At 34.6% G+C, this 23,257-nt stretch overlaps 1 protein-coding gene and 1 long non-coding RNA gene across 3 annotated transcripts; one reads left to right on the top strand and one right to left on the bottom strand.

Moving 5' to 3' along the window:
• The first annotated feature begins 714 nt into the window (after nucleotides 1-714).
• Nucleotides 715-1,758, top strand: LOC6641604 (protein phosphatase inhibitor 2). Of its 2 annotated transcripts, none has more exons than XM_002064445.3 (2): nucleotides 715-764; nucleotides 831-1,758. In XM_002064445.3, exon 2 carries the CDS (start codon nucleotides 847-849, stop codon nucleotides 1,678-1,680), a length of 834 nt encoding a protein of 277 aa, XP_002064481.1. In that variant the 5' UTR covers nucleotides 715-764; nucleotides 831-846; the 3' UTR covers nucleotides 1,681-1,758. The 2 variants fall into 2 exon arrangements, with proteins under 2 accessions (XP_002064481.1, XP_046866915.1); XM_047010959.1 differs by having other exon boundaries at nucleotides 736-754.
• Nucleotides 1,759-14,793: 13,035 nt separating this feature from the next.
• Nucleotides 14,794-23,244, bottom strand: LOC124460410. Its single transcript, XR_006954324.1, has 3 exons — nucleotides 23,175-23,244; nucleotides 15,258-15,328; nucleotides 14,794-15,186 (listed from the first exon to the last, which is right to left on the bottom strand). It is a non-coding gene; the product is annotated as an uncharacterized LOC124460410 (long non-coding RNA).
• Between the last annotated feature and the right edge of the window lie 13 nt (nucleotides 23,245-23,257).

Genomic DNA, 23,257 nt, shown 5'->3' on the forward strand with positions numbered 1-23,257 from the left:
ATAGCTGCATATTTTTGTTGCAGTGTATCGTTTACTTTGATGCGGCAATGCAACAAGCCTTGTTTACTTTCTGGCAAAATTGTGAAATAATGTGCTGCAATCAATTCGCAATACATGCACTTGCCTTAACTCCAGCCATACCAATATGAGATCCTGTGCTCTCTGCTTCCGCTTTGAGTAAAATGGCAAAAAATGACGACACAGACACACACACAAATACTCACACACATGCCCACATGTGCAGTGAAGTGTAGTTGAAGTGGCAGCTGCTGCCAGTAGTGCACTGCAACGGCAACATCAGCATCAACAGTAGCAGCGGCATCGTGATGAATATGTTTACATCAATAACAAAAACTTGGGTCAGAGCGTCAATAATGAAGCGCTGCTCTGGATCCATTTGAGATACCTAAAGCTCTTCTGCTCCTACCTCATCCCGAATACCCATGATGAACACGTCAAAATGAGTTTACTTTGTGGTCTGACGATTGCGATTGTGGCTTATGGAGAGGAAGTTGAAGTTGATGTCGCTGTTTCAGTTGCAGTTTTTAGTTCCTGTTGTATGAGTATAATTGAATGCTTGACATCTATACAACAAGGATTATACTCGAGGATGATTGCAGAAAGAACTGCTGACTTTTTCTTTTTGAATGGTTTTCATTTACTTTATGGTGAAATTTTAATGAAGTTGAATATGTAATCAAGTTACTTTCGATTTTTCAAACATCTTAGCATTAAGGCGTTCAGAATTCTTTCAGTAATCAAATGTACACATCCGAACATATGAAGAATAACTTTATTAAATAGATTAGCATATTTATATTTTCTTATAGATTCCAAGAAGCCACTATGGAAAATGACGATGCTGTTCGTGGCATACTCAAGGCCGGAAGCGCTTACGGCCAAAATCCCCCACAAACAACGAAAACTGCCAAATTTGATGAGCTAAACGTTTTGCAGACATTTCATCCCGCTGATAAGGATTATGGACATATGATCATTGATGAACCAAAGACTCCGTTTGTATTTGAAGAGGATATACCAACAGATTTGGATACGACAACACTTATAGAGAAATTGCGTCTTGCTTCTAATCAAGAGGCACCATCATTTGGTATGGAAAATGATTCCGATGAATCGTCCGATGACGAAGATTTCCCCGAATCTGTCGAGGAGAAAGTGCGTCGTTTGGAATTTGAAAGACGTCGCAAATTGCATTACAAAGAATTTCTATCAGTGCCATTGGCTCGTCGTCTGATAGAGCAAGAGTTTTCTCATTTCGCAACTAGCTCAAATGTGGATTCAGAATGCAATACAACAAAAGATTCCGAATTCAGCACAATAGATATATGCCCCAGCTGTGAGGAGTTATCGGCCATAGCATCGTTGTCTATGGCCTCAGAGCGATCGGCCAGTCATAGCAGTGAAGACGGTGGTCATGTTTCCCGTGAACCAGAACCTGGTTTCAGTCCATCACATCATTGTTATCAGAAAATTATGGCTGATTTGGAAACGCAGGCTATAACATCCCTAACCCGTCTAAGAACTACGCCATCATTTCGGAATGAGGACTCTGCCAATCATCCACGTGAACCGCATTCATCTATTATCCAGCCATCAGACTCTGGCCAAAAGGGAAACCTCAACAATCCAAAACAATCCACTAATGATCCGAAGAAGTGATACTATGACTATGATACTTATGACTTTTGTTTGTTTTTGGCTTCTAAAATAGTAAATTGTTTCCCGTATATATACAAACCAGTTTCAAGTTAATTTATTTAGTATCTCATTTTATCATCAAAATAACTTTTGTATTTGTAAATATTCACCGCATTAGGTATTGTAGTACTATAATGAATTTCTCTCGTTATTTAAAAAGGTCAAGGTGCAGCTTAACTGTGGCAAATTTGTTAGTTTTTATAAGTTTTGTTAGTACGCTGTCAGCCAGTGTCAAATTGTCAAGAATTGTTTAGTCGCTGCGACGCTTTCATTTTAAAACATTCTAGCCACACAATGTGGCATAGCCATGAATGATTTCAACCCACACTGGTTTCTCCCAAGTCATTGGCTAATGAAACAAAAACAGGACAAGTTAATGTACAGTTGATGTACAGTCTAATGGCATAGCTTTCGTTCTTGTTGTCTACAGATTTGCATAAAAACCAAACGAACTGACCGTACTAATTGAGTGACTAAGCAGTCTCCACTCTCGTTGGTCGACTAAAACTTTTTAGCATTTCTCTTCTAATGCCATTGTCAAGCTGCTTGAGCTTCAAAAACTAGTTAACATTTCCGCCCATTCACTTTACCTGCTCCCAATTCTCATGAATATGCCTTTTGAATATAAATAATTCAAGCGCATTTAGTGTGTATTGTAAGTATGCTGATAGCTTTGGCCTAAGCCTTGCCTTGCCATGCCTTGCTTTAGTTTGCCTAAAACTGGAATGGGCTTTTCTAGAGCAAAAATTAACAGAGCGCATTGAAAGCGAACGAATACAAAAGGACTACGACAACTGGACCAAAATGTCACAGCAGTTACACCAACAAGAAGCAGCAGCAGCAACAACAATATAAACGGAAGTTGGCCCCCTTTTACAAATGCAAATACATATTTAACGCACAATGGGACGAAAGCCAATCGAAAACTGTAAAAACTGAAAGAGAAAAATACGTCCTTTCATTTAATTCAAAAAAAAAACATCAAAGAAATTACAACTAATTTTCTAACAAAGATTGAATTGTTGAATTTAATGAAATATTTTTAGAATTGAATACACTTTTAAATAATGAATTATAATTTAAGGCATTTAAAGAGCATTTTAATTACTACTTTAAAAATTTAACTTACTTTAGTAAAAACAAGTAAAAACGAAATAAAATGGTAATATATCTATTAATAAAAAAGGTTTTTGTTTTATATCATATATGTTTAAAGCAATAATTAGCTCCTTTTTTTAAAGGTTTAGCCTTAAAACTTAAATACATAGGTTAAGCAAAATAAAACTAAAGACATTTTTAGATTTAAAATTTGTTCTCAACTAGTAAATATTTATTTTCTAACTTTACTTACCTCAAACTTACTTTACAATATAAGATTAAATGTACACCATTTTTAGATCTTAACTTAAAATGTGTTCCTAAACAAAGAACCATCAAAGTTTATTTTAGTTTTTCTATGGAAGATTTAAGGTATCAAAGTTGAAATAAAACTTATGTTAGATTGGATGAATGATCCTTTATTTGACGTCTTATATAGACCTACTGTCTGAACATTAAAGCAAACCAAACTACATCTAAATAAACTTAAATAACTGTTAAATCATTCAGCTGTAAAATATTGCCTAGATTTTATTTTATGAAATGTTTTTCTTTGTCGATTTTTATGAGCTTGTTTTCATATGGTTTTGCCACTTTTACGCTTTTTGGGATATTTAAATAATATTCTGAATGGGTTTTTATTTTTGAAATAATTCAAGCGTAATTTCTTGACCGGCATCTGCTGCCTTTTGTATTGACTTCCTTTTCTTGGCACATTAAACTTAATTTGCACACAAAAGTGTTGCCTACTTTACAGGGCAGTAGCAACAGCAGCAGCAGCACGCGCCACGGCAAATTAGCAACCAAAAAGAGCAAAAGCAACAAGATGAGCAACAACAGGAACAACAACGAGAAAGAGAACTGTCAGTGGATGAGGCAAAAAAGAAAACAAAATAACACAATTTACAGTTAATCTAAATGTTGGTTTTTATTAGAAGAAGTTTTTGTGGCTGGCACTGCAAGTGAACTTGATAAAAGTTCTACGAACGAGGAGGTTTGGATGAGGTTTGAGGGAGTGGCAGACTGAAGTGGGGTGAGTGCATGGCGTGGTATGGCATGATATAGCAACAGCAAAAGTGACTTTATTATAATTTTCAACTTTTGATTTACTACGCCCGCTCCTCGCCCTCTTTCTCGCTCTCTTTCCATCTATCTATCTTTCTTTCCTACGTTGTTGCTCCCTCTTTGTCTGACTTCTTCTGTGTGTGCACTTGATTATGTCTTTGTGTGCGTTTCAAGACAACTTCAATGCCTGTGCCCACCCCCCAAGGCAGTCAGCCAGTAAGCACAACAAAAGCCACATACAAAATGGGGCTAAATTTTACATACAAACGCATACACACACACACATAGACATACAAAAACTGTGGCTGAAGAGATAGCAACAGCGAAACACAATTGCAAAACTTTTTTACTGAATTACAACAATAAAAACAAAAATAAAATTAAGCATTGTAATATGGTGACAAAACACCGAAACAAGAATAAGAAATGAATGTAAAATTTAAAACATAAGTAAAATCCGAATTTTCAACACTCTATAAAATTAAAAGATTAATTGGCAAATTAAAAAACATAAACCAATCAATAAATCAAAACAAAACATAAATTTAATACTTTAGAAGTGTAGTTTAATGAATAGAGTTTAAATATAATATAGAAATGTGAATCTTTCAAAAGTTATTGAATAATTAATTAATAGAATAAATTCACAAAAAATAAATACTTATCATAGTTCTTGATTAACATTCTTAACATTAAGAAGACCAACCTGTTATCGTTTTCAACATGGCCAAGAAATGTCATTAAATTTCTCTAACCAAACTGTGAGAAAAAAAAAAAAATGGTTATCAATGGCTAAGCTAAAAAATTCAAATCCTTAAGCCAACTTATCTAGAAAAGCGTTACCGAATAATTTAATTTAAATGAGCGCTAACTTTAAAATCGGATCAATATAATGGATATCCCTTTCGCTTGCTATCCCAATGGCGAATTGTGTCTTCTCTTCTATATAGTAAATCTGGCACGCGCCATAATTGCAAATCAATGAGCTTGCAATACAATAGCCCCACTGATTATGACGATGGCATAACGATGATTACGCCAATTGTGCAAGTGTATGTGTGAATTTGTGTTGGTCCTAAGCTGGCAAGTAACCACGCCCATTTGTAACCTTCATGTGTATAGCATTTTAATAAATTACGTGACAAACTGCAAGGATCTAAGGTGGAGATGCAACAGCAGCAGCAGGTGTCCCTGGTATTTGCTCCATCCTCGAATTTCCGTTAATGTAGGCTCATTAGTTGAACAGCAGAAGGAATTCAAGAGAAACAGCATGAAGGCAGACAGAGAGCGAGAGAGAGAGAGAGAGAGTGAGGCATTAAAGCAACATTATGAGCCCAATTTGCCATTGGGGCCAAGCTGCATATTCGGCTAGTATTCGCATTCGCATTTGCATTTGCAGCATCTTCTACAATTTGCATACTCGTATCTTGTTTCGGGTATCTCACCATTCCAAGTGTAATTTGCGAAATTAAATGACAAAGTTTTGCACACAGTTAACAATATTAAATCCGATTTCAAAAGGAAAAGCGCCAACATCGTCGCCGTCGTCGTCGGCGTCGTCGTCGTTGTCGGCAAAGTCGTAGTCGACGTCGTCCTTGCCAGCTGAAAATGTAATTACATTTTCTGTTTTGTGTGTTAGCAAACCGTATAATTGGCCTGGCGCTTTTGTCGCGCACAACCAAGCGCTTGCATTCCATGTTAGACTTGATCCTTATATTCAGATTCGATAACTCACAGCAGCAACAGTTAGGTAAGGTCATTGCTGCAATGAATTGCAACCAATGAAATGCTTAATAATGCAAGCACTGCATTGCATTAGCTTAAATGTCGTTTTAAAGTCAACACAAAATCATTTATTAATTAATTAATGGAATATTCTATTCATTAACCGACTTGTTTGTTATAATGTTAAACTAGTTATAGTCTGTATGTCCTTTGGTTTGTGTGTGCTATCGAATGAATATGTCAGGATTCTCATAAACTTTCTAAAGAAACGGTTTAAATTTTCTATTTCACCTTACTTATTAATAGAAGTTTATCTTTCTTGTCTTACGACAACAAACCTTTAAGTAAAGTGGTGGCAAATAGAAAATCTTGTAAAAAGCAGTATGTTAGATGGGATTTCTTAAAGCAAATCATTGAATTGAATCGCATTACTCTCTGTACAGATAGAATATTTATTATTAACTCCTTCATGTATTAACGCTGTTTCGAAAAGAATAAAAAGTAGGAATTTTTATTAATTAAAACTCTTATATTAACCAATAAAAAGCCACAGTTAAAACTCTGACAAGATGTGAAAATTATCTAGAAAAATTACTGAAATAACTATAAATTGCATAGAATAGTTTTAGCTCATCTTTTCTTCTTAAGAATCGCATTGTGTGTCATATTTTTGGCAAGTAGACTTAATGAAATTCTGTGGCTTTTAAGTTTCCAGGCAAGAGAGCACAATGGTTGCCGCTATGCATTTCGTCGCCTTTTGTATTTGCTTACACTCCCTTTTGGGGGCGACAAGGCGGTAGGTTGGGTCAGATCTCCTTGGGATGGGGGGAAAGAGAAACTTGCCCACATTTCAAAAGTCAACCCAGCCCGTTGAGACCTCGCATAAGGCAGAAGGCAATGCGGCAGAAAATTTGCGATGAAGTTAAACAAATTTTGTGGTCAGTTGGTCAGAGAGAACGCAATAAAAGCGAAATACCCAACGAGCCAAATATTTACTTAACCTAATTTTGACTGGGGCGTATTGTGTTTTTGATCTCATTAAAAGTATAAAAAAAAAGTAAATAAGATGTATAGGAATAGAAAAGAAATTACCACAACAAGGCATAAGGGATGTGAGTATCCCTTTCAAGACATAGATTCGAAATTGATTTTCCTTTAACTTGCCCTTTTTTCATTATTTGAGTTGCACTTGACACATGCTGAAGTCATGCGGAAATCTTTTCAAACAAGAACTTTAACATACAATACAAAAAAAATATATATATTTCCTCCCACATCGCACGGTATACACTGAGAAGAAAATGCGAACAAAGTAAGATACTCCATAAGGATATGGAATGCTTTATCCTTTGAATAGAAACTACTTTAATTGACACACTTTTCTAAACAGAATCTATTATCTTTTAGTTAAAAACGTATGTGCTTAATCGATTATAAAGATATGAGTATGAAATGAGTGGTCATTTCTGTGGATAAAGAATACTGCAGACCGCTCTTTGAAAATGAAATGGTAATTATAAATTTTGTATATTGACTTAACAATTTTTCATCAATTTGTTTTTATGTTAAACCCAATTTATATAACATGTATCTGAAATTTAATGGAAATTAAACAATTTGCTTTAATGTAGTCTATTGTCATTCGCTTCCCAAAGGCCTAGTTTTATACTAGGTAGGAATTCTCAGTGTACCTCTTAATTGATATACGAAACACTTGACCGAGCATTCAATTCCGTAACCTAGACTTATAGTCCGGAAATCTATTTTAAAATCAATTAGCTTGACATCTTAGCTAACCCTTTAAAAAAGATGCGATAAATTTTTAAGTTTGTTTGCAACTCTTAAGCCAAAGAACTTGTTCAAGCAATTCATAATGCGGTAAACAGAAATTGTGGCCTGTTGAATGGCACACGAATATTGAAATTTATATAATAAACTCGATTATGAAGTCAGTATTTATATACGCCCACACATACACATACATTTCATAAAGGATATTTTGCAATAATGAAGCTGATTTGCGGTCCTACGTGGTAGGCTCATAAGTAAATCGCATTGGAACTCAAATTCCCTAGCCCCGCACCTCCTTGTTAGAGTCCCAGGCCAGTGAAGCATAACAGGCGCGTGGCCAACTGACAATGGCAGCAGAGAAAAAAGAGTCTGACAGAAAGTGAGGGGACAGAAAAAAGAAAGAAAAAAGAAAAGCATCAACAAAAGGAGGGAAAACTGAAAATGGCTGCTTTGCATGCCAGGCGAAACGCTGTGCCAATTTTTCAGTTAAAAGGCCGGAAAAAAATTGCGCAAAAAAGCAATGTAATAAATGCGTCTGCTTTTTGTTATGGTAGGGGGCGGCGACGATGCTTGTGGTGTGGGATGGATGGACCATTTCTTTCTCTGATGAACAGCCGCAGAGAAAATTGGCAAATGAAAACCGACGACAACGACAAGCGATAGAAACAGAAATTCATACACACACACACACGGAAACACACACAACTCCGAAAACGAAACCGAAACTCAAAACTTTGCCTTTGGCCCATAAAAGACACTGAAAGAGCATGAGAGTGGAGTCAACAGAGGTATAAAGTATAAAGATGGCAAAGAGGGTGAGGAAGGTTTTTTTGTTTTTCTTCTTTGAGTGATACAAGTAAAAAGAGTATGTTAAATGCCTACTTTTATCTTACCGCTTTTGGCCGGTGTCATTTCTCAATGCAATGCAAAACAGCATCAGCATTCACCTGTTTCATCATTTTTCGTTGGCATTCCTTCATGTGCCTTCACTTTTATGTGGCACACTTTAAGGCGCATAAAAAATGGCCCTGGCCCGAACTCAATCCCCAATTCTCCACTCTCTCGCATTTGCCTTATCTTTTAGCGTTTTATGTCGCATTTGCGTAACCCAGCTACGTTTTATTGTAATAAATTTAAAAACATTTTTGCACGCTTATACACATTTTATGAATCTTGAAGATGGCGCTACGTAAACGGGTCATGGATAGGTCGCTGGAACGATGAAGCAGATGAACCGAAGGGGGGAACTGGTCGGTGGGCGGCGTAAGTAAAGTGCAATCCAGCTGAGCTTCTTCAGATATTTTATTTGGCCATTGAGACACACGAGCCATGCGAAAAGTGCAACGCAATTGGGATTTATGCAAATGGTGATATATATTTACCCACTCTCTCTCTCTCTCTCTCTCTCTCTCTCTCTCTCTCTCTTGGTCTTGTCATCTTCTATCTATGTATATAGTTCTCTTTCGGTTTGCTTTTTCGCACAAAACTTTCAACATAGATTAAAAAATGTCAACGGAATTTATGCGAAATTATGCAGTAGCAACAGCAACAAAGTTAACAACAACAGCACAAATCTTATATGCATATGCAAAGTTGACATTACGCATACGCCGCGTTGTGCCTGCATGTGGATGTGTGTGTGTGAGTGTACGTGTTGGTTTTGTTCGTGCCCTGTGTGTTATGTGCGTTTATTCAGCTCAGTTATGTTCCGCTCCATTCGGAAAATTCAATGCCACATTCTCTCTCTCTATCTCAATTTATAGCACTAACAATGCGCTCCATTTTTAATAATGCTAGAGATTCATATTTTATGATGGCAAAAACCAAAGCCCTTTTGTTCCAATCGCAGCAGCTGTACGGTAAATCAACATTTTACCAACATTTTCATAACATAAACGAAACTTTTTTATCCCCCAAAAACTAAAATTGAAATGCTTTTCAATGTCCATGACAACTTATTACCACAACAATTGAAAAACATTATACTTAGTCATCCGTTTGCTTTCACAATGGTTTCACCAACTTCACATATATTGAAATTCTATAAAAGACAACGCAATCGAATATTATACACATGGCAATTATTTATTCGATAGTTTTGAAAGTATCGAAGTTGGAAAAGTGTACAAAGAAATACATTTGTTTTAACAATAGAAAAATGGCTCATAATGCCAAAATATTATTTAATATCAATCTAAATTTTCTCTTAATATGATAATAAAAAATTAACAGAGTTCATATATAAAACAGATTCTGCTTCGTCTATTGATGTAAAAAATAAAACTTTCGGGCGTCTGCTGGAAATAATAATTGAAAATGATTCTCAAGGTTGTCTGCTAATTTATTTGTCCTGGCTCTGGCACCTCTAATAAGAGTTATGCCAAATGATTTGGGTACTTCATTATCCTGTATACAAATATAACCGTATATATACAGGTTCAATATATTAAATGCATATGTATATAAAAAATGAATCCATCTTTTGCTACCCATTTCTGCATCAGTCAGTAAAAGACAGCAACAAAAATGAAGCTTCATTATGGTAGTCAGAAAATTTGTTATGAAAATTGACTTTTTAGCCGACGGCTAAACTAATTTTGTACTCCGCATCTTTTTCGTTTCTCTCTGCCTTCTGTATGGATGTTCTGTCTTTGTGTCTTGCTGTTGCCCGTTTTGCTTTCCTTTCTTTTGGGTTTTTTTTTTGTTTTTTGCATTCCTTCATTCCTGGCATAAAAGTCAATCGGCAATGTCGGTTCCAACTTGCAGTTGGCTGTTGTTGCGGGTGACTGGGCGGAGTTGAGTTCTATAATGGCGGGCGGACGGGGTGGAGAGGCTTCGGTTATTATGATTGTACCATCGATGGCATCGTTATCATTTGACTGGCCATTTGCTGCTTATCAAAAGCTGATTGCTATGCCCCAAGCAGACTTTTGTTTTGCCATTTCCGTCTCCGGCTCCGCCTTGCCATCGACGTCTACTTTTCCCACAGACATCTCTCACAATTCACATGGCTGGAATACAATTGCAGAATTCTGTGGCAAAAGTAAACTTATTGCACTTGCCTCCATGCTGTTGGCTGTTGCCATCTTTGTTTATTGTTTTTCACTTTTGCTGTCGCTGCTGCTACGTTTTGCCTTGTTATTGCATATAAACTTCATAAATCTTTTGCTCGGTTAAACTTTTGCAATTGAGTTGTGGATACAAATTAACTTAACTTGCTGTGAAAACTTTTTACTAAATAACAACAGCAACAATACTCGACTTTGACTTCATAGCAACAGCATCAACAGCATCAACAGCAGCAGCAGTTGCATGCAGCTGGGGCAGCAGCAATAACATTTACCTTGCAGTAAATCAAAACTTTTATTTTGGGTGCGATGAGAGGAAAGAGCCGGGAACCCACTTTTCAGTTCAGCCTTAAAAGGGAATTATTTGGAAATGGAAATTTAATAAGATTAAATTCTAAGTACAAAGCTTTTAGCTATTCACTCTTCTTGAAAATATATAAACTTTTAGCTATACTAATCATAAGTTATAATAATCCTTTGCTTTGTTTGTTTCAACTAAAATATAAAAAAAAAAACTTTTTTGAGCTTAATTTCGTCAGTTTATTAGATTTAAAAAGAAATTCCAAAGGCATCATACGACAATGTTATTGAGTAATAAAAATAATATATATATTCACTGAAATCTTATAATTCAATAAATTAACCTTAAAGCCATAACCGGACTGTGTTTATTCTACACTTAATCCCACACATGTAAGCAAATCTAAACATCATTTAAACAACATTTATCCTTAAAACATGTAGATAATTAATATTGCAACATTAAAACTAAATAATTGTAATACTAATTTACTAATAGCACAGAAAAACGACGTCTCATGTGTTGATTGCAAGTTGCAAGTTTGAGTATATGATTTTATATAAAAGAAACAATTTGTATAGCATACTTTTAGGTTCTTTCAATATAAGTCTATTAAGATAACAAATCCGATCGAGCTCGATAGGTTTATTTTTAGATTTAACTTCTTTTGTTTGTTGTCAACATAGAAATTTATATATATTGTATATGTTTTTATAGTTTTTTATTTTATATATATTTAGTTTTGAATGACTCTCTTTTCATGCGTGTGCTAATTGCAACATAAACATAAACTTTTTCTTTTATTGTGTAAATTTATAATACATATATGTTTAAATTATTGAAGTAATTGCCGTATGCTGATTTAAGTTATTATTCCCTCAGGAGTTTTTCCTAAAGTTTATGTAAACAATTTTTCATATTAGCTTATTTATAGCATAACGATTAGAAAATTGCATTTTGTAAATAACAGCTAATAGATTATGTTAGCATTTGCAGCTATAAAACTTTAATTAAATTTGATTTATGCAATATTAACGGGCAATTTCCATTATTGGTTGCACACAATAAAAGTTAGTATATACTATTCTGTTTGTCAGTATTATTTATAGTATTTTACCTACTTAAAAGCGATTTGAAACAAATGCAAGTGCGAGTATATGCCAATGTATATAGCAAGTGAAAGGGCAATGCGAGTGTGCATGTGCGTGTGTATGGGTGTATCAATAACAATATCAACAAGCTGACACAAACACTAAAAACAACAATAATAAAGAGTCTGACATTCAGGCAAGCGTAAGCCGATGCGTGTTTATATATTTACTTAACTTTTATGGCGCTTGCCTCACTCAGTCCCAATTGCAAGTGTATACACACACAGAAACACACACCCACACACATACCATTACATGTTCATACATATATACATTTGCATAATTTTATGCACAACTGAGATCCTGGCATGGGAAGTTCGGAAGTAGAGTGCATAAATATTTGCATATGTCACACGCACAAAGCAAAGGGAGCCAGCGGGATATCAGGTCGTATGAGCGATGTCAGAGTCATCATTTTGTTTTTAACTTTTTTCCCTCTCTCTCTCTCTCCCTCTCTTTTGTTCTTTTTATTTCAATGATGCATAATGACAGAAGCCACGTTGACAAACAATGTTGCCTTAACTCAATGCCACACAATTGATTGATAAACACAATAAGTTTGCATATTTATTGAAATGACCAATTTGGAAATTTAATGCACACACAAATTAAGACAATTTTAAAACGAAAATGATAGCACAAAGTTAAGGATAAGCTTCATTGTCTGTTAAAAAATGGTATTGTTAAAATTTAATGTTAATTAGTCAATTATTTTTGGACTGCGATTTGATTCGTTTCCTTTTGTTTTCAATCAAATATTCGACATATTGCCAGAAGTATTGAAAAAAGTTGCAATACTATAACAAATATAAATCTAAATTAAAAAAAACAATTCTCAAGAAGTTATAATGTTTTTGACTTTACCTCTTTATTATATTATAATTAAAACAGTTCATATTTTCAGTCTAATTATTTTTATTGAATTGGATTTTCGATATTAACTTTAAATCATTGAAATGGCTGTTTTAAATTCACTTATGATTTTTAAGCTAGATATGTACCTATATATGTATATTTACTATATACATACAGTTATAACCATGAAATCCATAACTAATTTGTCCAAAAAATTTACAAATACTTTTGCCATTCGATGCGCAATTATAAATCAGAGAACACACCACAAATTGCGGTCATTGCGACACGCACACTCTCAATGCAATTACGAATCGCCACAAAATGAAATATTGCACAAAACAATAATTTGATATGTATTCATTTATTCATGTTATTAATCCCCAACCCAGCCAACCCGACTTCAACTTTGGTTATGAATTTAAGCTACGCTGGTAGGCCACAAATAGGGCAAATACGATAAAGGCTAATAGTGTGAAACATAAGGGAAAACCTACACTACTAAAGATATCCGTATATACTTCAGTTATTTCCATATTGAATGCTTTACCCACTCTCCATGACTTAGCCATTGCAAATGTTCTTCAGGTTGGCTTGCAATAACAGTGTATCAGTATCTCGTATGAAAGTTTACATTTTCATTATTTGTAAATTTAAAATAATAATACACAGAATGATAATTGACAGATGGAAGAGAGCCTCATGGGATACGGATGTTTCACAGCCAAACCTCATATTTCAGGAATGATGATGAATCATCGGATTCAACGGCTGGCCCAATTGCGTGCTGCTTGCTGCCTGCGCCTACAATATAATTGAATTTAGTGCTAATGATGGCATTGATGATAATACATAATATTCAACATTAATTCAAGCAGACATTAATTGATTGATTATTTGATTGCATTATTGTCCTATCGCAATTGCAATTTCGCTGTGTGCCGTCATCAGGAACAGCGCGTCCTATGGCACAAACTTATTTACATACATAACGATATACTATGTATGTACATCCTTATGTATAATAATTTGACAATATTCACATGTTGACACGTTTAATTAGTCGAAACGAAGGCTGTTTGTTACTCGACAGGTCAAAATCAATAATCAACTTTGCAAGTCGATGTTAAGTCTCATTTCTCTCCCTGATTCTTTTGTAAGTAACCTTTCGTTTGTGCAACCTTAAATTTATGGAATATTTCGTTGTATTAGATCCTAACAAATAGTTAGTTATAGTTATTCTGAGTCTAGTACTTAATCTATATAGATTAAGAATATTCTGGGAATATATTTGATAGGCCCCTATTATTGGGTCGGCCTATGATATGTTTTTAGACGAGTTCGAATATTTACTCGCATAAGAGAATCGGCAAAATCATTTGGTAAAAAATAATCAAAAGAAATATTTATGCGTATTAAAGTTACGAACATTTTCGACAAACAAAAAATGTGATAAAATATTGTTATTAGATCTACTTTTTTTAGTTTCATTAAATATTTTGACATCAGTTAGCTCTTATTTTAATCAATGGGCAGTCGTCGTCCTTCTTTCTAGCTTTTGCTTTTGTCTCTCGACTATAGGCAACATCGTAAGTTATGAAAAATCACTAATTTAACTGTTTGTATAAATTGTAGTTCATATATTTAGAAAAAAATATTTACATAAAAATGCAATGAAGTAATTGCTAATGTCTAGCCACTTAGAAAAATTTAAACTTAATACAAAAGTTTCCGTGGGCTTCAAAATAAAAACAACTACTTTTTTTATTACCATCACTTTTTTAATATTATAAAGTTAATATTCAAAAAAATGTAGAAAATCACTTTTTTTAATTTAATAATTTGATAATAATAATGCTTGAAGGTAATTGATTTGATTTTAAAAACAGAAAAGTTCGAAATTGTGATATTTAAGTAATAAATGTTATAATTGTTAAATAAATTGTTAAATAAATTTAATTTGATAGAATGTTTTTTTTTATTGTATAAACATTATAATAACAAATGAGCTTATATTTAATTTTAAGTACGAACGAAATTGTACTTAAAACTCATCAGTTTTTCAAGATTATTTAAATTTCTACATTCTCCATGTCATTAATCAGGGAATCCAAAAAGTTTTGTTTGATTCCCAGCCGTTGAAATAAGTTTGGATCCCATTGATAAAATAGATTGCTAGTCAATTCACATGACGTCACAAAGTGTAGTAATTCCGCATATATAATTTTAATATCATGTGAATTATGATTTTGAGTCTCGCATTTGATTTTAATTTGATTGAATATTTCAAAATAGCAGTCGCAATTCAATTGTAAAATTGGCGATGAATCCATTTTCCATCCGTCCAATTTCTTTGTAACTCAACAATTTTTAATTTCGCTAGCCACTGCTGCTATTGAGAACATGTTGAGAACTAAATTTGATAAACGCAAATGAATGAGAGTACAGTGAGTGCAATGTTTTGTTTACTTATACTTTACTTACTCATAGGCTAGATAAAGTAACTCTCTCAGAAGTGATCGTAGAGTGTGAAACGTAAAGATTACGTCAAACGACTAAAAGAGAGAGAGAGAAATGCAATCCTTATCTGAAATTACTAATAAGTTTAGGCAAAAGAAATTGGTTGTTTTTTTTTTGACTTTCTCAGCAAAAAATAAAAGCTATTTGCATAAGGTTATATTCTACAGTATTTTTGTATTTATATTAAGCACTAGATAATCTTACCCAAGACCCCTAAGAAAAATATATCTCAATTATATTTTTGAGACCGTAAATTTACATTTGTTAAATGCTTGTAGTTCACTGTGCGTATACTTAATCTCAAGCGGCCACACAAACATATGCAGAGACAGAACAATGCATTACTTATATGTATACGTCAATCCACAAAAGTTACATGTTTTTGTATACAAATTTTTACAAGTGAGCAACAAAGGTAAACAAACAAAAGGGCAAACCAAATATAGGCAATAAAAATAACTACAACAACAAAAGCAACACAATTTGTAAATTTAACACAATTATGTGATTTTTATTTTTACTGTTTTCTGGAAGCCCAACATGTTTTCACATTTTCATTTCATTTTAATTTTCATTTGCGTTTTATATTGCGTTGACGCCCAGCAGCTCCAAAAGTGTCGACTGACTTGCACATTAATTAAGCGTTTTGCTCTTCCTGTTGCTCTTACTGTTTCAATTGTTATTACTGTTGCTGTTGTTGTTGTCGTTCTTGTTGGACAGTGTTATGTTTGTTAGATGCAATTTCCTGGCCATAATGAGCTTTATGACCCCCAACTTAAGCAATAAAATCACACGAAACTCGAGACAAAATGTAATACGCACACACATACACACACACACACACACACTCACACATAAGCACACACAATTTAACTAAAAAACATTTCTTGGTTGCATCTTGTGGTCTCTCAGCTTGGTGTTGCATAAAAATCTCATTTACACTTCATATGCTGGCAAGGACAACAAGGATTCTGGCATGCCGAAAGAACTAATGCGGTTTTGACTTTTACTTGTTTGTGGTTTCAAGTGCAAATTACTTAGTTTTCGCTAGCTACTCTTTGGTCAAAATGTACTTATATTACTACTGGAATCCATAGGGATATCATTTATTTTATCTTAAGTTATCTAATTTCATACCTAAAAAAGAGCGACCAAGCTTTAGTTGCTTAGGTAATATTAATTACCTAACAGAATTTAAAATTAAACAAAAACCAGAGGGCCGGGGCTAACTTCGACCGCGTCAAAGTTTGTATACCCTTGCAACTTTTCTGGTAACTCTTTCCTTACCTATAGCCATCAAGGTGGAAAAACGTTTTATCTAAAAAAGCTGTTTCCGAAAAAACGGCCTACAATCTTAGCATAGCAAATAACGACGATATTGATCAAAGTCACTGTTTTCCACCGATCGTTCCTTTGGGAGCTATATGATATAGTTACCCGATCTTTATCGAATTCGGCACAGTCATTAACAGATATACTAAACTAACAAATATTTAATTTGAAAGCAATCACGTTAAAAATAACGAAGTTATTGACAAAAGTCACTGTTTTCGACCGATTGTTCCTATGGGAGCTATATGATATAGTCACCCGATCTTGATCAAATTTGGCATAGTCGTTTATATGTATAATAAACTCATCAATATTAAATTTCACGACAATAGCTCAGAAAATAACGAAGTTATTGAGAAAAGTCACTGTTCGTGACTTCGGCGTTTGTATGGGAGCTATATGATATAGTGGTCTGATCCGGCTGAATCCGAGATATACAACCCCTGCAGTATATACAAGCCTACATGCAAAATTTGAACTCTGTAGCTCTAACGGTCTAGGAGGAGTTTGCGTTGATCCAGACAGACGGACAGACGGGCGGACGGACGGACGGACGGACATGGCTATATGAACTCTTCTCGTCATGCTGATCAAGAATATATATACTTTATATGGTCGGAAATGCTTCCTTCTATGCGTTGCACACTTCTGACCAAAATTAATATACCCTTTTTGCAAGGGTATAAAAAACTTTTATGCCTTTTATTCTAAGTTTTTTGTATTGGTGCTCCAAACAAATTTCAAAAAAACTTTATTTGTGACATTCAAACTATTGCCAGTCTAAACACTTGCAAAAAAATATTGAATAAGATACAAATCTTACTATCCTAAAACTGGGATAACTAAGAAAACACTGGGTAAACTCAAAAGCTTATTTAGTTTTAGTGGCTTAGAACTGGAAGTAAAAATAAAAAGCTTATGAAATTTAATTTCGAAATCTTTTTAAAACAAAATATTGTTATAGGAAGAACGATCTCTCATTAGGTTCATAGATTTGATAATTAATCCATGAGAAATCGGAAATCAAAATTCCATTTAATTAATACAATAACAATGATCTACTTAATAATTAATCTATTGTTAATAAAAAAAACCATTTAAGGTATTTATAAAACTTGGAAATTGGGCAATTTGTTTGGATTTAATACTCAAAAAGGTACCAATATAAAAAGAAGTTGTCAAGACCATTGACAATCAATTAAATCTAGCCCGACTCAGTGGCAATCGTTCGACTTGTCTTTAGTGGTTTCGTATTTCAATTAAGTGTAATTAAAGCAACAACAAGGAAAACAAAAAAACGTCTCTGGGAATAGGCAACAATTGCAACATGTGACACACTCAACTTTGTCGACGACTTTTCAATGTCTTTTTTTGAAGATTTGTTTCTTTTTTTTTATTTTGCTCTCTCTTTATTTCTTTGTCACCCAGCAAATGTTGCCAATTTGTAGACAATTAAAAAACTTTACATGTTTTGGTATTAAACGAGCAAATTGTTTTAAAATGACTTTGCCAAAAGACAAAGGAAAAAGTGTGCGGGGCAACAGCAACAAATTCAATTCGCTTGGCGGCTGCCAAAACTGATTTCAATCGCGCACATGTGTCGTGGTTGCCTTACGTTTTCTTCGAGTTGCCTCCGACCGGCCTGCCTGCCTTTCATTCTGCCACGAAATGGGAAACTTTTGTTTGAAAATTGTATGTACATAAATTCAATTAGTAAGCAATGCCACAAAAGTAAAAGCATAACCAACCGCCACCGCCACCGCCAACACCGAAGCCGCCACAGCCGCCGCCAATTCAAACTCTGCCTAAATGTATGCCACGTGACAAGGATGAGTTAGGTTGTGTTGGCTCGAGAAGAAGTTGCTGTGGCAACCTGTTTGGAATTCTTACATATATAAACGCCAAAATCATTTAAGCTTTGAAAGCGTATTTGATTGCAGCTGACACATGTGTCAGCTATAACCAGTACACAACAGAATGAAAGGGCAGAAGAGGTCTTCTTTCGGATTGCAGCTTCATTGGCACGTGATTTCACCAACTTGCAACCAAATGCAAATATAAAAAACCCAAAAACTGGTTGTCTCCACTTAGTTGGTGAAATCTCTCTCTCTCATATTGTATCCTGTCGATAAGAATTTTATTACAATAACCCAGAGCGAGGCTAGACTACCCCAAAATCGGACCACAGCACTAGCTAATAAGATCACTAGACTGACGAAGGTTCATCTGGACTGCCTGGCAGTCATTTAAGACGATTGGCCCTCAACCTGCTGGACAACAGAATAACATCAATCCTGCAACTCCTTACACCGCTTTAATCTCATACAATTTCCAATATCAAGTGTTTTAATAAAAAAATGGCACAGGTACCTCGTACAATTAATTGGAATTTAATGCCTATACAGCATACAAAAGATTTATCAAGGTTGCTAAATGTGTTGATTGCCTTTTTAAGCTTATTTACACTCGTTGTACAGTAATTATTTGATCGATTGAAAATGTTATCTAGAGTTAAACATTCATTTGATTTCGATTTAAAATTGCTGACAATTTCAATTTAAATCAACCGATTTCCGTTAGTTTGGCAACTCACTTTAGTCTCTGTGTCTGGTTTGGAGGTTTTTAATTATAAAATAACTTTCGTTATTTTTATGTATTCAAAAAGGATTCTATCTGTCTGTAACTCTGTGTGTGCATGTATGTTTGTGCGTTTGCTGCAGGCAATACCAAATACAAAAACAACAACAACAAAAACAACAGCAAAAACAGAAGCAGGAACATAGCATAGTAATGTTGAGGGCACTAGTATCCTGGTCACAATTGATGGCCATGCCGTGTAATTAGCCACAAATTGTTTAGGCCTAGTCGCACATCTGCAAACATGCACACGCACTCACACACACATACACATACACACACCCATACACTCACTCTCTGTCTGACTGTCTGGATAAAACCCAAATTGTGCGCACATGCAAAACCAAAGATGACACAATTTTGGTCTACTGAAATGCATAGGATGTATTTTCACTCTCTCCAACTACCACAAACTAATCCTATCCCCATTCTACCCACACCCAACCCACACCTCATCTTTCACAGTACAGACTCACTTTGTGTGTGTGTGTGTGCGTGTGAGTGTGTTTTTAAGTGTATTTGCGCAATTAAGTAGGCAATGCTCGTACAGGTTTTCACCTTCTCCCATTTCCGTTGCCCACAAATGAAAAATAAATTATGCTTATCTCTAGCTCACATGGAAAAACTATTGGAAATTTTCACAAATAGCAACTCTGGCAACAAAATTACATTATGGCAAGCATATGCAACAGCATTACGATCTCTTTCTCTCTCTATATACATATATAGAGGGCTAAAAATATTAAAAAACCTTAAGCCGAAATATTGGACAAATGGTGTCAAAAATTGATTGGGTTATGAAATTTGGCGTTTGAAGCATGATTTGTTAGCTATATTTACATCGTTTTCAACATAATTGATAAGCGAATTTGACGATCTTATTGCAAGGCTCATTATTTGCCGACTATCAACCAGAGTTGTGCAATTATTAAGTAGCCAAACAATTTTCATTATGAACAACTTCAAACAGGAATCACTTTTAAATAGTTTTTTTGCAATTGCTTGCCATAAAATATCTATTTTGTTGTTTTCAAAAACTTCATCAATCATTTACCGTTATGTTAAACCAAAGTTGTAATTGAAAAAAACTCGTAAAAATGCTACGACTTTCAGTTGGTTTCTCTATTCAAAATTGCAAGAAAAATGAAGAAGGTGAATTCTCTTTATAGGCTATGATTGCTTTAAGCCAAAAATCTTTCAACAATTCTGATAGAAATTTTTTGTGAAAATTGCTAATAAATTGCATAGAAATGTTACGCATACGCCACGTTTGCCAGTACAGCAAGCACGAGAACACATACACACACACATACACTGGAAAACAATTTCAATGCATTTCAAGCAGTTGTTGGCATGCACACACACAGAGAGGGAGAGAGTGAAAGAGTGAGAGACGAAGAAAGAGAATGCCTCTGTGTGTTTGTGTGTGTGTGTGCCTTTTGCTCCTTTTGGCTTGTGTAACAGGTGCAGCTGGTAGAAGGATACATATTTTGTTGTTGCTACTCTTGTTTCTGTTTGCTGCTCCTGCCACAACTCAATTTATTTCAACATGTACTTTTGAAACAATGAATTTCACTTTAGTTGCTAATGGATTTCGTATACGAAAATGGAGCAGTCAGCAGACTTCACATAGCCAAAAACATGGGTCCATGTGCCACCTAGACTAGTTTGTTTTTTTTTTTTCTGCCTTGCATCAGGTCGAAGAAAGCTGCGTAGGTCTCCTCAATTTCTCGCTCTCTCTCTCTGTCTCTTATTCTTTCTCTCTATATGTGGTGTGGTAATGCATTTTGTTTGCTTGACTTGACACTTGCATCAGCCACCATCACACAATGACAAATGAAAGTTGACGCACATGCTATGTATGTATGTATGTATGTATCTAAGTCCTTATTGAGACAAATGGAGATGAAAACCACTGAAATAGTCTGTGTGACCACTATAATTATGTAGAGAACAGAAAAAGATGGGAAAAGTTCATGCACGAAGTCAATGCAATTAAAAATGTACCCAAAAAAAAAAAGAAAAAAAAATTGCTGCAGGCTATTACAAGTTAAAGAATTGAGGCAGAGTCAGTAGAAATATGCAAAGTTCCTGCACTTGCCTGGGCACTTAATTAATTTTCTTTTTAAATTACATTTGCCATGGTGCACTTGTATCAACATTGTGCCATTTCTCGTCACTCCCACTCCCTTTCTCTCTGAGCTTTCCTTGCTCATTTAGTGCTTCCGAGAAGCAATTCAATTCATTGTTGACTCGCAAAAAGTAAATTTTCCAATTGCTGACACACCACCAGAAACAGAATCTTTTTGCTCCTTTTTTCTCATTTGCTGCCCATGCAAATACTCTAAGCCATTTTAAGGACTCTGGTGCAAAAGTTGTCCTGTATCCCTACCTCACAATCCCTGCCTGCCTGCCTGCCTGCCATTTCGCCCACACCGCCTAGCTATGCCTGCCTGTCTTCTCTTGTCTGTCGTGTTGTCATTGTGTCATTGTCAGAGTCATTGTTGTTCTTGTTGCTCCTTCATGGAGACTTTATGCTGTGTTTATAGTTACCATGTTTTTTGTGCCTTATGGCAAAAGCCCAGTAATAAAAGTTCTTCTATCCCCGATTTATTTTGTCCGTATTCAGTTGTCCTTTGTCCTTGCTTTCATTTCTCGCCCCCGCCTCCTATTTTTTGGGCTTTGCATTAACAAGTGTCTTTGATTTAGGTTAACAGTTTGGTATTACATGATTGTGAACTTCTACGGGGCAATTGAACAATAACCAAAAGTTCATCTAAATTTCCATTTAACAAAATGCTAAATTAAAGAAAAATGCCTTAAACCTAATAATAAATGGGATTTTTCAATTATTTTTTAAGTTTTGTTCTTAATGCTAACAGTTTGCTGCAGAATTTATGATTTCGTTAAAAGAGAGGGAACAGTTATATATATATAAGTATATTTGATTTCGATTTTGGGAGTGCCTTGAAATCGTCGAAAATAAAATTAATCTCATTATTCTATGTTAAATTTATAAATGTTAATAATTTTATTTTTTTTTTTCTAGTTATTGTATGCAAATTTTAAGTTAACCACAATTTTCTTAACCAATTTTCTCAATGTTTGCTCAACTCTTTAATTTGCCTTATATTTATTATGTTTTTTTTTTTTTTGCAGTTTCCTGCACAAGTTTGCTTGGAGAAGAAGAAAAAGTTTTCAAGTATCTGAGAATTTATTTTCCTTGCTGCCAAGGCTGCGGCTTAATTAAGCAAATTTGTATTTCCTGATGCACTTGAAATTTTATGCCCGCCAGTCACATGACAGGGTAAATATAATCAGACCTTATCGACATGTACCACAACTTGCAGACCCACTTTTTAATGATATTTGCCTTTTGTTCCCATGTGTCATAAAATCAGCGAAAAATTGCCAAATTATTTAGATTTACCGACGACAAGAGGTAGTCAGCCAAAACCTCTCCATATTGTCAAATGAGCAATAAAATGTGCTTTTATGACCGAAAAGACCATATATGAGCGAGCTTAGTGGCACACCAAAGAAATACACCCGGGTGTACGTAGACATTTCCATAACACTGTGGCGTAAAATTATCAAATGTGAGGCACATTGTGAGGCTGGCAGGTAGACTTATGTTTATAAATTGTGTTTTTATTGAAATACACAAAAGCCAAGAAAAACTCGAAGGCATCTGAGGTGGATTAGTTGTTGAAAATAACGAAAAGACACCATGAAACATCTGCTCATATCTAAGGTAAGCATAAATATTATCTCAAGATTATACTCTTTGCATATTTTTCTAGCAGAAAAACGTGGTACACGTTTAGATAATAAAAGCTTGAGTAAGAGATCATTTAGTATTTTGTGTCCCAATGAATCAAAATACAAAATTTGCATGAAAATGAAACTTACATAAAATCTATAGATTGAACTCTAAGGAGTCCTATTCTGCGATGAATTCCAATATATATTAATTTTAAGAGTTAAAAGCTATC

This window comes from Drosophila willistoni (genome assembly GCF_018902025.1).
Source record: "Drosophila willistoni isolate 14030-0811.24 chromosome 2R unlocalized genomic scaffold, UCI_dwil_1.1 Seg200, whole genome shotgun sequence".
Classification (NCBI taxonomy): domain Eukaryota; kingdom Metazoa; phylum Arthropoda; class Insecta; order Diptera; family Drosophilidae; genus Drosophila; species Drosophila willistoni.